The sequence below is a fragment of the Bombina bombina genome, chromosome 7, assembly GCF_027579735.1.
Source record: "Bombina bombina isolate aBomBom1 chromosome 7, aBomBom1.pri, whole genome shotgun sequence".
Taxonomy (NCBI): domain Eukaryota; kingdom Metazoa; phylum Chordata; class Amphibia; order Anura; family Bombinatoridae; genus Bombina; species Bombina bombina.
This window is the reverse complement of record NC_069505.1, coordinates 441,982,630-442,000,827: the sequence shown is the minus strand read 5'-3', so window position 1 is coordinate 442,000,827 and position 18,198 is coordinate 441,982,630. Positions and strand designations below refer to the sequence as shown.

Genomic DNA, 18,198 nt, shown 5'->3' with positions numbered 1-18,198 from the left:
TCCGTCCTGTAGGACCACAAACAAAAGTAACTACTTTACTGTAATTGTCTAATAATGGTGACCTGCAGTGACATGTTTATGGGCAGGAGCGGAGAAAAAAAGAGAGCATGGAGAGAGAGTGGAGGGATAAACAGAAAGAGACAGAAGGAACACTTGAAAAGAGAGATGGAAAGGCGATAGAGGTTGTGAAAGAGAAGACAGAGTGGGGAGAGAAAAAGAGGAGAGTGAGAGAGGACAACAAGAGAAGACAGACAAGAGAATGCAGAGAGTGGGAAGAACAAGAATGGGAGAAAGAGAGAGGAAGAAGAAATATAAGAGAGAGGAAACAAGAGGGAGAGTTGGAGAGAGGGAGACTGAAGTGAGAGGAGGGGGAGACAAGAGGGAGAGTGGGAGAAAGGAGAGACGGAGACTGAAGTGAGAGGAGGGAGAGACAAGAGGGGGAGTGGGAGAAAGGAGAGAGGGAGACTGAAGTGAGAGGAGGGGGATACAAGAGAGAGAGCGGGAGAAAGGAGAGAGGGAGACTGAAGTGAGAGGAGGGGGAGACGAGGAAGAGCGGGAGAAAGTAGAGAGGGAGACTGAAGTGAGAGGAGGGGGAGACAGGAGGGAGAGTGGGAGAAAGGAGAGAGGAAGACTGAAGTGAGAGGAGGGGGAGACAGGAGGGAGAGAGGGAGACTGAAGTGGGAGGAGGGGGAGACGAGGGAGAGTGGGAGAAAGGAGAGAGGGAGACTGAAGTGAGAGGAGGGAGAGTGGGAGAAAGGAGAGAGGGAGACTGAAGTGAGAGGAGGGGGATACAAGAGGGAGAGCGGGAGAAAGGAGAGAGGGAGACTGAAGTGAGAGGAGGGGGATACAAGAGGGAGAGCGGGAGAAAGGAGAGAGGGAGACTGAAGTGAGAGGAGGGGGAGACAAGAGGAAGAGCGGGAGAAAGTAGAGAGGGAGACTGAAGTGAGAGGAGGGGGAGACAAGAGGGAGAGTGGGAGAAAGGAGAGACAGACTGAAGTGAGAGGAGGGGGAGACAAGAGGAAGAGCGGGAGAAAGTAGAGAGGGAGACTGAAGTGAGAGGAGGGGGAGACAGGAGGGAGAGTGGGAGAAAGGAGAGAGGAAGACTGAAGTGAGAGGAGGGGGAGACAGGAGGGAGAGTGGGAGAAAGGAGAGAGGGAGACGAGGGAGAGTGGGAGATAGGAGAGAGGGAGACTGAAGTGAGAGGAGGGAGAGTGGGAGAAAGGAGAGAGGGAGACTGAAGTGAGAGGAGGGGGGAGACAAGAGGAAGAGCGGGAGAAAGGAGGGAGGGAGACTGAAGTGAGAGGAGGGGGAGACGAGAAGAAGAGCGGGAGAAAGTAGAGAGGGAGACTGAAGTGAGAGGAGGGGGAGACAAGAGGGAGAGTGGGAGAGAGGAGAGAGGGAGACTGAAGTGAGAGGAGGGGGAGAGAGGGAGACTGAAGTGAGAAGATGGGGAGACAGGAGGGAGAGTGGGAGAAAGGAGAGAGGGAGACAAGAGGAAGAGTGGGAGAAAGGAGAGAGGAAGACTGAAGTGAGAGGAGGGGGAGACAGGAGGGAGAGTGGGAGAGAGGGAGACTGAAGTGAGAGGAGGGGGAGACAAGAGGGAGAGTGGGAGAGAGGAGAGAGGGAGACTGAAGTGAGAGGAGGGGGAGAGTGGGAGAGAGGGAGACTGAAGTGAGAAGATGGGGAGACAAGAGGGAGAGTGGGAGAGAGGGAGACTGAAGTGAGAGGAGGAGACAAGAGGGAGAGAGGAGAGAGGGAGACTGAAGTGAGAGGAGGGGGAGACAGGAGGGAGAGTGGGAGAAAGGAGAGAGGGAGACAAGAGGAAGAGTGGGAGAAAGGAGAGAGGAAGACTGAAGTGAGAGGAGGGGGAGACAGGAGGGAGAGTGGGAGAGAGGGAGACTGAAGTGAGAGGAGGGGGAGACAAGAGGGAGAGAGGGTGAAAAGAGCGAGGGAGACTGAAGTGAGAGGAGGGGGAGACAAGAGGGAGAGTGGGAGAAAGGAGAGAGGGAGACTGAAGTGAGAGGAGGGGGAGACGAGGAAGAGCGGGAGAAAGGAGAGAGGGAGACTGAAGTGAGAGGAGGGGGAGACGAGGAAGAGCGGGAGAAAGGAGAGAGGGAGACTGAAGTGAGAGGAGGGGGAGACGAGAGGAAGAAGAGAGGGAGACTGAAGTGAGAGGAGGGGGAGACAAGAGGGAAAAAGGAGAGAGGGAGACTGAAGTGAGAGGAGGGGGAGACAAGAGGAAGAGCGGGAGAAAGAAGAGAGGGAGACTGAAGTGACAGGAGGGGGAGACGAGAGGAAGAGCGGGAGACTGAAGTGAGAGGAGGGGGAGCCAAGAGGAAGAGCGGGAGAAAGGAGAGACTGAGACTGAAGTGACAGGAGGGGGAGACAAGAAGGAGAGAGAGAGACAAATGAGGGGGCAATAGAGAAGAGAGGGAAAGAAAGAAAGGAGGGGAGTGAGAGATAAGAGTATAGAAAGAATGGAGTGAGAGAAGAGACAGATGAGAGAGAAAATAAATGTTAATAGCACTTCTCACCTCTGGTTTCAGGGGTTAAAATGCAGTACCCCATTCCGCACTGGGACAGGAAGAAGGTGGAGGGAAGTGAGGAAACTGCACTTGACAGGGAACTTGAGGGTTAAAATATCCAGCTGTGCAAGGAGAAAGCTCATGGGAAGGGCCACTGTACTACAAACATCCCAGGGGCAGAAAATGAAAACAAACAAAGCACTTTTTTTTCTATGCCCCTCTGCAAGGCCCCATCATGAGTGAGACCTTAGGCAGTCGCCTATTTGGCCTAACACTAGAGCTGCCTATGTTTATGTGCTCAGTCCCTGCTAGTGTCACAGTGTACTAATGACAGTGACAGGTTTATGTGCTCAGTCCCTGCTAGTGTCACAGTGTACTAATGACAGTGACATGTTTATGTGCTCAGTACCTGCTAGTGTCACAGTGTACTAATTAATGACAGTGACATGTTTATGTGCTCAGTACCTGCTAGTGTCACAGTGTACTAATGACAGTGACATGTTTATGTGCTCAGTACCTGCTAGTGTCACAGTGTACTAATGACAGTGACATGTTTATGTGCTCAGTACCTGCTAGTGTCACAGTGTACTAATGACAGTGACATGTTTATGTGCTCAGTACCTGCTAGTGTCACAGTGTACTAATGACAGTGACAGTTTATGTGCTCAGTCCCTGCTAGTGTCACAGTGTACTAATTAATGACAGTGACATGTTTATGTGCTCAGTACCTGCTAGTGTCACAGTGTACTAATGACAGTGACATGTTTATGTGCTCAGTCCCTGCTAGTGTCACAGTGTACTAATGACAGTGACATGTTTATGTGCTCAGTCCCTGCTAGTGTCACAGTGTACTAATGACAGTGACATGTTTATGTGCTCAGTCCCTGCTAGTGTCACAGTGTACTAATGACAGTGACATGCTTATGTGCTCAGTACCTGCTAGTGTCACAGTGTACTAATTAATGACAGTGACATGTTTATGTGCTCAGTACCTGCTAGTGTCACAGTGTACTAATGACAGTGACATGTTTTACACACATAATATTCAGGTTTTCTTTTTGTTACTCATTTTCCTGTAGAGCGATTAACAATGGTCTCCTGGACACTTATCAGCTGAAGTCTCTGGATGGGCTTTTGGAAGGGGACCTCTCGGACCTGGCGCTAGTCCGTGATGAAGCAGGGAAAGTGTACGTTAGTCACAGGCATTATCTGAGGAGGGACACAGAGCCTGCAGGAAACAAGACAGGCATAACTCTGTCTACTCTACCGCAGGACGACTTGGATAATTTTGCAGCTCGGGAGCCATATGACCGTGTAATTCGCTGCTTGGGGTGGTCTTTTGATTTCTCCATCTTTGACAGGTGAGTCGATGAGCCGGTGTACCGGTGACATTGGATTAAACCAAACAGTTGAGAGTTGGTTTGTGCTTTCAGGGAGGAATTCCAGTCAAGCCATTAGCGTGGGGGTGGTGATTGGTTGGGATAAAACAAAAGCTGTGATATTATTTGGGGAGCGCTAGGTTACAGTGCCTGATGCTTTACCCCGTGATAGGATGTTTCTTTGTCATAGAGGAAAGTGCTATCTGTGACTAATTTATGCAGAAACGACTGTCGGACTTCCTGGTACCCCAAAGGATGGATAATTATCTGTACACATCTGTGCACGTATAAGTATGTATATGTGGGTGTGTGTGTAATATATATATATATATATATATATATAAAAGGAAATTTATGCTTACCTGATAAATTTGTTTCTTTTACAATATGACGAGTCCACGGATTTCATCCTTACTTATGGGATATCGCCTCCTGGTCAGCAGGAGGAGGCAAAGAGCTCCACAGCAGAGCTGCATATATATATAGCTCCTCCCTTCCCTCCCACTCCAGTCATTCGACCGAAGTTAGGAAGAGAAAGGAAAAGCTAAGGAACAGAGGTGACTGAAGTTTAATAAAAATAAAACCTAGAATGGAAGATAAACAAGGGGCGCCAACATAGTGTGAATCGTTAAAACAACAAATATAAAAGTGATGTGCAAAAAACTACTCACAAGGAAAGTGGCACCTTAAATGAATAAGGTGCGATAAAGCAGGCTGACATTCAAATTCCAGCAGTCAGTACGCTGGAGGTCTCACCCAGAGGACCTGTGGAATCCAGATAGACGTCTAGAAAGTAGCACCCACGTTTTTTAGGACCAATGGCCGGACCAGGTGAGCTGCAAGCTGATAGGTGTTCTCCTGCTGCACTCACGCCACCAAGACTTTTCTCCAAAACTGACAGTGTCAGTGTATGAAAGGTTCCGTGGTAAAAGTCCTGTTTCAAAAACAAGTGGATCGTGGAAAGAAGCAAAAATACTGGGTCGTGGTATAAAACAAACAGTATTTATTTTGCAACGCGTTTCTCAGTCTATTCCAGACCGTTTCATCAGGCATAATCATAGTTAACAATAGAGATCTATTTAAACCCACAGTGACCCGGAATTGAAACAAAAGGTCAACTCTATTAACAATGTTGCAATTGCAAAAACATTTAACTTTTGATACATTGTATAAATCGGTTTGAATTGTGACCGCACAGATAACACTTAAATAAAAAGTATATAAAAAAAATCCTATTCGCAATTACCAAATACATCTGGAAAAAAATATATCATAGTAAACTGGACATATATTAACATGTGTGTGTATATGTATATCTCATCTCCTGGTTGGATTCGAACCCAGGACCTAATGTGTGCTAGGCAATGGATAAATCAAAAGGCTACCTTTATGTCTTATTTAAATTTCTTTCAAAAAGGATTAGTATTGATACAAAATGTATAAATTGATCTACATGTCTCACAATGTCTAGAAGATAATCTTATTTGGTCTTTTTAATAAATGACTCTAATTTTTAAAACCAAACTAAAAGGAATTTTCTTATAAATATAAAACTAAAAAAGAAATGTTCGTGACAAACGCTTACTATAAATAAGTGACATATAAAAATTATAAAAAATATATGTGTATATATATATATATATATATATATATTTTATGGCTCCACTGGACTCGAACTTGGGACCTTCTGTATGTTAAGCGAGCATGAAATTGATATGGCTATCTTGAAGGCCTATTTTTATGTTATATATTGGAGCAGAAATATGTTAGGAATTATGTTATTAATAATATGTATATATATATGTTTGGGACTCCACTGGACTCGAACTTGGGACCTTCTGTATGTTAGGCGAACATGAAATTGGTAAGGCTATCTTGAAAGTTTATGTTATATATTGGGGCAAAAATATATTAGGAATTATGTTATTAATTGTTTCCAATCATATACAACAACCAAATAGACTAAAAAGTGTATCCAGAATGTATATAAACAATTGTAGGTGTATGTGTTGATGAATAATCAAACATTCAAAAAGATGAAATGTGCAAAATGGTGTATCATAAAAAATAATATAAATCAGGTATGTAAAATATAATATAATATGAAACTATATAGGTGCTTGGACTATTAGGTTTAGAACCGGATAGACAAGTGCATACATATACACAACTATGTGGACATGCTCGTCATGGGCATATACACATAAATATAAGTGTATGGAAATATAACATATTCTATATGTGTCTAAATTGCATTAATGCAATATATTATTAAAGACTGACAAAGAAGAGAAAAAGAAATAAGAGAGATATAATGTAGTGGTATCGACGTATGGTAGTGTTTGTTAATGTATATCAAAAAATATAAGAAAATATGATGTACTAGACCCTAAAAGCTAAATCTCATGTTAGATACAAATGTAACCTGTATAAAAGTAATAATTTATGTGAAGGCTGCCAAATCCGCAGGAATTGCTCCAATTTAGAATCTTTTGACATTGAAAGCAAGGTTCTTTACCAACGCTTTGTAGACAAAGGTTATCCTATAGATCTACTAAATCAATGTCTTAAAAAAGCACGCAATCTAGATAGAGAATTAATCTTTGAAAAAGTCCAAAATAGCACCAACAATCAAACCAAAAAGAAATCCACAAACAACGTTGTTTGTGAACCACTTTTCATTACACAATACAATAACAACCACTACAAAATTCGAAACATACTACATAAACATTGGAACATTATCCAAAAGGATCCTTTCCTTAAAGATATAGTCGGGGAAAAACCCAAAATTGGATATAGACGAGCTTCCACTTTAAGGAATTAATTAGCCCCCAGTAAAAAGTAAAACATTGCCAATTTCTGTCCAATAAACAAACCAAAACTTTAAACTTTTTAGCTTCCCATGGATCATTTAAATGTGGCAAAAGAGGTTGCAACATGTGCAAATATACAATTTCACAAAAATCTTTTAAATCCAATATTACTGGTTTAACTTATCAAATCACACATCGTCTCAATTGCGAATCTAAATATATAGTGTATCTCCTTAATTGTATTTGTGGCGTCCAGTATGTAGGGCGCACTATTAGAAATCTCTGTACCCGTTGGGGTGAACATCATCGAAATTGTAAAAATTGTAAAAAAACTAAAACCAACCATAGTGTCCCCAACCATTGTGAAACGATACACGACGGGAGTTCAGATATCTATAAAATTATCCATATTGATCATGTACCACCTTCCACAGATTATGATCGTCTGATTAAACTCAGGCAATTAGAAACATATTGGATACATAAACTCAAAACCTTGTATCCATTAGGCTTAAATGCCAATGTAGATTTGGCAGCCTTCACATAAATTATTACTTTTATACAGGTTACATTTGTATCTAACATGAGATTTAGCTTTTAGGGTCTAGTACATCATATTTTCTTATATTTTTTGATATACATTAACAAACACTACCATACGTCGATACCACTACATTATATCTCTCTTATTTCTTTTTCTCTTCTTTGTCAGTCTTCAATAATATATTGCATTAATGCAATTTAGACACATATAGAATATGTTATATTTCCATACACTTATATTTTATGTTTGATTATACATCAACACATACACCTACAATTGTTTATATACATTCTGGATACACTTTTTAGTCTATTTGGTTGTTGTATATGATTGGAAACAATAACATAATTCCTAATATATTTTTGCCCCAATATATAACATAAACTTTCAAGATAGCCTTACCAATTTCATGTTCGCCTAACATACAGAAGGTCCCAAGTTCGAGTCCAGTGGAGTCCCAAATATATATATACATATTATTAATAACATAATTCCTAACATATTTCTGCTCCAATATATAACATAAAAATAGGCCTTCAAGATAGCCATATCAATTTCATGCTCGCTTAACATACAGAAGGTCCCAAGTTCGAGTCCAGTGGAGCCATAATATATATATATATATATATATATATATATATATACACATATATTTTTTATAATTTTTATATGTCACTTATTTATAGTAAGCATTTGTCACGAACATTTCTTTTTTAGTTTTATATTTATAAGAAAATTCCTTTTAGTTTGGTTTTAAAAATTAGAGTCATTTATTAAAAAGACCAAATAAGATTATCTTCTAGACATTGTGAGACATGTAGATCAATTTATACATTTTGTATCAATACTAATCCTTTTTGCAAGAAATTTAAATAAGACATAAAGGTAGCCTTTTGATTTATCCATTGCCTAGCACACATTAGGTCCTGGGTTCGAATCCAACCAGGAGATGAGATATACATATACACACATGTTAATATATGTCCAGTTTACTATGATATATTTTTTTCCAGATGTATTTGGTAATTGCGAATAGGATTTTTTTATATACTTTTTATTTAAGTGTTATCTGTGCGGTCACAATTGTTCAAACCGATTTATACAATGTATCAAAAGTTAAATGTTTTTGCAATTGCAACATTGTTAATAGAGTTGACCTTTTGTTTCAATTCCGGGTCACTGTGGGTTTAAATAGATCTCTATTGTTAACTATGATTATGCCTGATGAAACGGTCTGGAATAGACTGAGAAACGCGTTGCAAAATAAATACTGTTTGTTTTATACCACGACCCGGTATTTTTGCTTCTTTCCACGATCCACTTGTTTTTGAAACAGGACTTTTACCACGGAACCTTTCATACACTGACACTGTCAGTTTTGGAGAAAAGTCTCGGTGGCGTGAGTGCAGCAGGAGAACACCTATCAGCTTGCAGCCCACTTGGTCCGGCCATTGGTCCTAAAAAACGTGGGTGCTACTTTCTAGACGCCTATCTGGATTCCACAGGTCCTCTGGGTGAGACCTCCAGCGTACTGACTGCTGGAATTTGAATGTCAGCCTGCTTTATCGCACCTTATTCATTTAAGGTGCCACTTTCCTTGTGAGTAGTTTTTTGCACATCACTTTTATATTTGTTGTTTTAACGATTCACACTATGTTGGCGCCCCTTGTTTATCTTCCATTCTAGACACCCTGACCCATCGCACCGCGGGACACAAGAGGAGCACGCCAAACACCTGAACACATCACCGTTCACATATTAGGATTGGACACTTATTTTTTTACATCACAGCATTTTTTGGGACATTGATAAGTACTTTTTATATATTTTACTCATCGCCACAAATATAATTGTTTATCTGTGATATCTGATTATTTTAATGTATCACTAATATACACAAATTGTCCTGAGCACTTGTTTTACTCACAATTTTTTTTCCTCATTATTATTAATTTTTCACACATACCAAACACTGTGCTGTTTATATTTATTTATGCATACGGGTACAAACCCAATCATAAAGTGTTAGGTCCTACTTTGATAACCTGTGTTCCTAGCGCATCCTCTTAGGTTTTTCCTCCTCAGGAATTTCTTTTTATAAAAATAAAACCTGTCTTTAGAAAAAACGACAGGGAGGGCCGTGGACTCGTCGTATCGTAAAAGAAATAAATTTATCAGGTAAGCATAAATTTACTTTTCTTTTACAAGATATGACAAATCCACGGATTTCATCCTTACTTATGGGATACAATACCAAAGCTATAGGACACGGATGAAAGGGAGGGACAAGACAGGAACCTAAATGGAAGGCACCACTGCTTGAAGAACCTTTCTCCCAAAACCAGCCTCAGAAGAAGCAAAAGTATCAAATTTGGAAAATTTGGAAAAAGTGTGAAAAGACGACCAAGTTGCAGCCTTGCAAATCTGTTTAACAGAAGCATCATTTTTAAATGCCCATGAGGAAGCCACAGCCCTAGTGGAATGAGCCATAATTCGTTCAGGAGGCTGCTGTCCAGCGGCCAAACGGATGATACTCTTCAGCCAAAAAGAAAGAGAGGTAGCCGTAGCTTTCTGACCCCTACATTTCCCAGAAAAGACAACAAATAATGAAGATGATTGACAAAATTCCTTAGTCGCCTGCAAGTAAAACTTCAGAGCACGGACTACGTCCAAATTATGTAACAGACGCTCTTTTTAGAAGAAGGATTAGGACACAAGGAAGGAACAACAATTTCCTGATTAATATTTTTGTTAGAAACAACCTTAGGAAGAAAACCATGTTTGGTACGCAACACTACCTTATCTGCATGGAAAACAAGATAAGGAGAATCACATTGTAATGCCAAAAGCTCAGAAACTCTGCGAGCAGACGAAATAGCAACCAAAAATAAAACTTTCCAAGATAATAACTTAATATCTATGGAATTCATAGGTTCAAACGGAACCCCTTGAAGAACATTAAGAACTAAATTCAAACTCCAAGGAGGGGCAATTGGTCTAAACACAGGCCTGAATCTAGTCAGAGCCTGACAAAAGGATTGAACATCTGGAACATCTGCCAGACGCTTGTGAAGCAAAATAGACAAAACAGAAATCTGTCCCTTTAAGGAACTTGCTGATAACCCTTTCTCCAATCCTTCTTGGAGAAAAGATAAAATCCTAGGAATCCTAACCCTACTCCATGAGTAGCCCTTGAATTCGCACCAATAAAGATATTTACGCCATATCTTATGGTAAATTTTTCTAGTAACAGGCTTGCGTGCCTGAATCAAGATATCAATGACGAATCAGAGAACCCTCGCTTAGATAAAATCAAGCGTTAAATCTCCAAGCAGTCAGCTGCAGAGAAATTAGATTCGGATGATGGAAGGGTCCCTGAATGAGAAGGTCCTGCCTCAATGGAAGCTTCCTTGGTAGCAGAGAGGACATGTCCACCAGATCGGCATACCACGTCCTGCGAGGCCACACAGGAGCGATGAGGATCACCGAACCCCTCTCCTGTTTGCCTCGAGCAATCACTCGGGGAAGGAGAGCAAACAGCGGGAACACATAAGCTAGGTTGAATGACCAAGGCACTGCCAAGGCATCTATCAGTTCGGCCGAAGCCAACTGAGGCCAAGCCTGAAGTGCATTGAATATTGCTCTTAACTCCAGAATATTGATGGGAAGTAGAGACTCCGACCGAGTCCACACACCCTGAGCCTTCAGGGAATTCCAGACTGCGCCCCATCCTAGTAGACTGGCGTCCGTTGTCACTGTCACCCATGAAGGTCTGCGGAAGCACGTCCCTTGGGACAGATGATCTAGCGACAACCACCAAAGAAGAGAGTCTCTTGTCTTCTGATCCAGATCTGTCTGAGGAGACAGATTTGCATAATCTCCATTGCATTGTCTGAGCATGCTCAGTTGTAGAGGTCTGAGATAAAAACGAGCAAGCGGAATGATGTCCATTGCCGCCACCATCAATCCAATTACCTCCATGCACTGAGCCACTGATGGCCGAGGATTGGACTGAAGGGCTCGGCAAGTATTCAGAATCTTTCTGAGATTCGTCAAGAAGATTTTCATGAATATAGAGTCTATTAGAGTTCCCAGGAAAGGAACCCTTGTCAGGAATTAGTGAACTCTTTTCTAGATTCACTTTTCACCCGTGAGTCCTTAGAAAGGACAGAACCACGTCGGTATGAGACTTTGTCAGTTGATAAGACGACGCCTGGATCAGAATATCGTCTAGATAAGGCGCCACTGCAATGCCCCGCAGTCTGAGAACCGCCAGCAGAGACCCTAGAACCTTCGTGAAGATCCTGGGTGCCATGGCCAGGTCGAAAGGAAGAGCCACGAACTGAAAATGTTTGTCCAGGAAGGCAAACCTTAGGAATTGGTGATGATCTCTGTGGATAGGAATATGAAGATATGCATCCTTTAAGTCCACGGTAGTCATATATTGACCCTCCTGGATCAATGGAAGAATTGTCCGAATAGTCTCCATCTTGAAGGATGGGTCTCTGAGAAACTCGTTTAGACTTTTGAGATCTAAAATGGGTCGGAACGTTCCGTCTTTTTTGGGAACCACAATTTTTTTTTTAGTAAAACCCCTGTCCCTGTTCTTGTATTGGAACGGGACAAATTACTCCCATAGTGTGGAGGTTACACAACGTAAGAACGCCTCTCTTTTTATCTGGTCTACAGACAATCAAGAAAGAACAAACCGTCCCCTTGGGAAGGAATTTTTGAACTCCAACTGAAAGCCCTGAGACACAGTTGCTAGTGTCCAGGGATCCTGAACATCTCTTATCCAAGTCTGGAGAAAGAGAGAAGTCTGCTTCCTACTAGGACCGGTCTCAGATCGGGGGCCGACCCTTCATGCTGTCTTGGAAACAGCAGTAAAGTACACAGACGGTCACCATTGGAAACCCTGTCGTGAGGCCCATAACGAATGTTATCTGCTAGGGGTATAGAAGTTCACGTAGTGATGAAAACTACTCCTTCACCCCAAAGGACTATCGTCCAGCCTTTTAGCCGGTACGGTCATGGAAAACAGTATTGTAAATATAAGGAATGCTAAAGGCACCCATTCCATTTGAAACTGAAATTCTCAGTAATGTGGTCACTGTATGAAGGCCATAACATTTCGATTAAAACCCATAGGAGAAAATTGTGGCCAATAGTTAACAGACTCCCCAACAGCAAGCGCCGAAGAGGGAGTAGGGTCCAAAGAAAAATAAATTTGAACAAATCGTAGTCAGATTTAAACATAGAACACAAAACCATTCTTTTAAATATGAAAAGTAACCCTATTCTCGAGTGCGTTTGTTCATCTTCAGTCATACAGAATGAACTAACAAAGAACAGCTGAAACACACTTAATACTGTCTCTTTAAATGTTTAAAGAGCGTTTTATGTTTGACATACAGAAACATCCAATAACCATACAAAGACGTCTGTAACTAGACGTTGCTATGAACATTAAAAGCAAAGTCTCTGCAAAGAACCGCAGAGCACTGCCTGTGGGTCAGAAATTAATTTGGACACTGTAATAATAAAACTGTGGCAGGAATTGACTGGTGTCCCAGACTCTTAACAGCCACCACTTTAGGATCATGTTAGTACAGGAAAAACATGGTACTGTCCCTTTAAATTTTAAAAGAGAACTTTTTTTTTTAATTTACTGTACAAAAATATCAACAGTAGCCAGGTCCAATCTGTGAGATGGGAGGCAGAGTGACTTGTACCACAAGACCCCCATACTATGGCAAAACCGTAAATAAATTTGCCAGGCTGTGAGTTAAAATTCATTTTACCCCTTAGTAGGAAACCGCTAGGTTATCACACTATGCAGCAAACCATGACAGGGAAAAACATAGTGCTACAGTCCAATTATGCTTAACTGACAGCATATCTCCTTGGACCTAACATAAACTGAGCCACATAGAAAGGAAAATAGGGCGTGTTTTCTAAGGACCACCACACATGGATGGTGACATCTTTAAATATTACAAGTAACTTCCCATGGTATGCGCTCCTAAGAAATGAATGGAACAAAACAGCAGCGTTGCTGGCCTTTCCCACCTTATTTATGTGAGTGTTTGACACATTAGTTGAAAGTACAATGTAGTAGTTACTGTCAGTGTAACTCAGTGCTAACAGTACCTTCTGAGCCGTAAAATCATTAAGTATAAAAACTCTATGCTCCAATTCTATAATGGAGGCTTAGAGTGTAAAAGTGACGTGGCTCCGCCCCTTGTGGGCGTAACGGACTCGGTCTCCCAGTCTGACCGTACGTCAGGTAGCACAATCACTGCACACACAAATAAATAAAGTCCCCTCCCTGACAGTATATGTTATGTCCAGACCACTGGGAACCCAGAACGTTGTGTGACTAGCCATACTGCCTCAGACCAGAGTAAATCCAAACTGCACGGCAGGGATGTTGCTAATTACTCTTATGCTGGGCTCTGCTATCACATAAAGATGTCTATCCTGTATGTGTTGGCCCGCAAATATAGTGCTCACTTCCATCTGAGAGAGTGTGCCCCAGAAAAATAAAGTTAGCACTTACCTCTAAAGCAGTGCGACAGCATGGCAGTCCAGCAGGTTTCCAGAGGTCCTCTCCCTCTCATAGCCCTATGGACGAACAACAGCCTGAGTTAAAAGTGCTTAGGCTAGCTGAAATAGGGCAGCAACAGGTATAGGTGGCGCAGTGAGAATTATGTCCCACCTATTGCCTTAAAGCCACCAAATGCTTCTCTTTTTGTAGGGAAGAGACTGATTTGGTCTAGGCTACACCCCAGCACAAAAGTAGCACTCAGAGGCACTACTTAAAAAATAATAAACACTTGATTGAAGAATCTAAACTAACACCTCACTTTACCTCTTCCTATCACTAACACAGGCAAAGAGAATGACTGGAGTGGGAGGGAAGGGAGGAGCTATATATACAGCTCTGCTGTGGAGCTCTTTGCCTCCTCCTGCTGACCAGGAGGCGATATCCCATAAGTAAGGATGAAATCCGTGGAATCGTCATATCTTGTAAAAGATATATATATATATATATATATATATATATATATATATATATATATATATATATATATATATATATATATATATATATATATATATACATACACCCCCACATAATCATACTTGTGCACATAATCAAACATGCCCAAACATGCCCATACACCAAAACATGTGCACACATACTTACATAATCAAACATTCCTACACATGTCCACACATATTTGCGTACATAACAAGACAATACCTACACGCGTAATAACACAAGCGCATACACGTGTAAATATACCTATGCACGTGATGACAAATAAGTATCACTTGCACACACATAAGCATACATATCACGCAATGGCAAATATGTGCACACATACCTACACACATGCACGCACATAATCACACACATACGTCCAAACCTCTGTACACACATGCACGCACATAATCACACACATGCATGCACATAATCACACACATGTACACACATGCACGCACATAATCACACACATGCACGCACATAATCACACACATGCGTCCAAACCTCTGTACACACATGCGCGCACATAATTACACACATGTACAAACCTATGTACACACATGCAATCACATAATCACACACATGTACAAACCTATGTACACACATGCAATCACATAATCACACACATGTACAAACCTATGTACACACATGCAATCACATAATTACACACCTGTACAAACCTATGTACACACATGCAATCACATAATTACACACATGTACAAACCTATGTACACACATGCAATCACATAATCACACACATGTACAAACCTAGGTACACACATGCAATCACATAATCACACACATGTACAAACCTATGTACACACATGCAATCACATAATCACACACATGCAATTGCATAATTACACACATGTACACACATGCAATCACATAATCGCACCCATGTACAAACCTCTGTGCACACATGCACGCACATAATCACACACATATGTACACACATGCACACACATAATTGCATACATATGTACAAACCTATGCATGCACATAATCGCACACATATATACAAACCTATGTACACACATGCAATCACATAATCACACATATATGTACACACATGCACGCCGCACATAATCACACACATACGTCCAAACCTCTGTGCACACATGCAATCACATAATCACACATATACGTCCAAACCTCTGTGCACACATGCAATCACATAATCACACACATGTACAAACCTCTGTGCACACATGCAATCACATAATCACACACATGTACAAACCTATGTACACACATGCACGCGCATAATCACACACATGTACAAACCTATGTACACACATGCACGCGCATAATCACGCGCATGTACAAACCTATGTACACACATGCACGCGCATAATTACACATGTACAAACCTATGTACACACATGTACGCACATAATTACACGTATGTACAAACGTGAACACATGAGCACACATACCTACACACATAATCACACATATATACACATATGCACACGTACCTACACACATGAGCTCACACAAACGTGCACATATGCTTACACACACATGCTTACAGTCACATACACACAGACATACAAATTATTACTGTCAGCATCTAGTGGTATTAGCTTCTTCAGTAACTGGTGAGATGAAGATAAATAAGTTAGCGCCAAGGCTTGTCAGTAGTGATTCTGTGTGCGCTTCTTATACATGAACCCAGTAAGGTCCCTGACCCTGTGACATTTGTATGTCCCACCAAGCAAAGTCACTTCACAGTTTATACATTTTGTATTTCTGAAGCCCTCCTTGTACTGTACTTGTTATATATGTGCCTGTACTGTACTTGTTATTTATGTGTATTTACTTGTTATACAGTATCTCACAAAAGTGAGTACACCCCTCACATTTTTGTAAATATTTTATTATATATTTTCATGTGACAACACTGAAGAAATGATACTTTGCTACAACGTAAAGTAGTGAGTGTACAGCCTGTATAACAGTGTAAATTTGCTGTCCCCTCGAAATACCTCAACACACAGCCATTAATGTCTAAACTGTTGGCAACAAAAGTGAGTGCACCCCTAAGTGGAAATGTCCAAATTGGGCCCAAAGTGTCAATATTTTGTGTGGCCACCATTATTTTCCAGCACTGCCTTAACCCTCTTGGGCATCGAGTTCACCAGAGCTTCACAGGTTGCCACTGGAGTTCTCTTCCACTCCTCCATTATGACATCACGGAGCTGGTGGATGTTAGTCCCCCACCTTCCATTTGAGGATGCCCCACAGATGCTCAATAGGGTTTAGGTCTGGAGATATGCTTGGCCAGTCCATCACCTTTATCCTCCGTTTCTTTAGCAAGACAGTGGTCGTCTTGGAGGTGTGTTTGGGGTTATCATGTTGGAATACTGCCCTGCGGCCCAGTCTCTGAAGCTTTGCTTCAGTAAGTCACAGTACATGTTGGCATTCATGGTTCTCTCAATGAACTGTAGCTCCCCAGTGCCGGCAGAACTCATGCAAGCCCAGACCATGACACTCCCACCACCTTGCTTGACTGTAGGCAAGACACACTTGCTTTGTAGTCCTCACCTGGTTGCCGCCACACATGCTTTACACCATCTGAACCAAATAAGTTTATCTTGGTCTCATCGGACCACAGGACAGTTCCAGTAATCCATGTCCTTAGTCTGCTTGTCTTCAACAAACTGTTTGCTGGCTTTCTTGTGCATCATGTTTAGAAGAGTCTTCCTTCTGGGACGACAGCCATGCAGACCAAATTGATGCAGTGTGCGGCATATGGTCTGGGCACTAACAGACTGAACCCCCACCACTTCAACCTCTGCAGCAATGCTGGCAGCGCTGATACGTCTATTTACCAAAGACAACCTCTGGATATGAGGCTGAGCATGTGCACTCAACTTCTTTGGTCGACCATGACGAGGCCTGTTGTGATTGGAACCTGTCTTTTAAAACCGCTGTATGGTTTAGCCCACCGTGCTGCAGCTCAGTTTCAGGGTCTTGGCAATCTTCTTATAGCCTAGGCCATCTTTATGTAAAGCAACAATTCTTTTTTCAGATCCTCAGAGTTCTTTGCCATGAGGTGCCATGTTGAACTTCCAGTGACCAATATGAGAGAGTGTGAGAGCGATAACACCAAATTTAACACACCTGTTCCCCATTCACACCTGAGACCTTATAACACTAACGAGTCACATGACACCGGGGAGGTAAAATGGCTAATTGGGCCCAATTTGGGGTGTACTCACTTTTGTTGCCAATGGTTTAGACATTAATGACTGTGTGTTGAGGTATTTCGAGGGGACAGCAAATTTACACTGTTATACAGGCTGTACACTCACTACTTTACGTTGTAGTGTCATTTCTTCAGTGTTGTCACATGAAAAGATATAATAAAATATTTATAAAAATGTGAGTGTACTCACTTTTGTGAGATACTGTTTATGTGTATTTACTTGTACTGTACTTGTTATATTATGTGTATTTACTGTACTTATTATTTATGTGCCTGTACTGTACTTGTTATATATGTTTCTGTACTGTACTTGTTATATATGTGTATTTACTGTACTTGTTATTTATGTGCCTGTACTGTACTTGTTATATATGTGTATTTACTGTACTTTTTATTTGTGTATTTACTTGTTATATATGTGCCTGTACTGTACTTGTTATATATGTGTCTGTACTGTACTTGTTATTTATGTGTCTGCACTGTACTTGTTATGTATGTGTATTTACTTGTTATATATGTGTATTTACTTGTTATATATGTGTATTTACTGTACTTGTTATTTATGTGCCTGTACTGTACTTGTTATATATGTGTATTTACTGTACTTGTTATTTATGTGCCTGTACTGTACTTGTTATGTATGTGTATTTACTTGTTATATATGTGCCT

At 41.2% G+C, this 18,198-nt stretch overlaps 1 protein-coding gene across 4 annotated transcripts in view; it reads left to right on the top strand.

The window, feature by feature from the left end:
* Positions 1 to 18,198, top strand: part of FOXRED2 (FAD dependent oxidoreductase domain containing 2) — a 59,077-nt gene that overhangs the window by 13,937 nt on the left and 26,942 nt on the right. For all 4 annotated transcript variants that reach the window (XR_008403261.1, XM_053721379.1, XM_053721377.1 and 1 more), the window contains one exon: positions 3,605 to 3,886. Coding sequence is in view for 3 of the 4 variants with exons in the window: in XM_053721379.1 (XP_053577354.1) it covers positions 3,605 to 3,886 (282 nt within the window). In the remaining variant the exon portion in view is untranslated. The remainder of the gene's footprint in view (positions 1 to 3,604; positions 3,887 to 18,198) is intronic.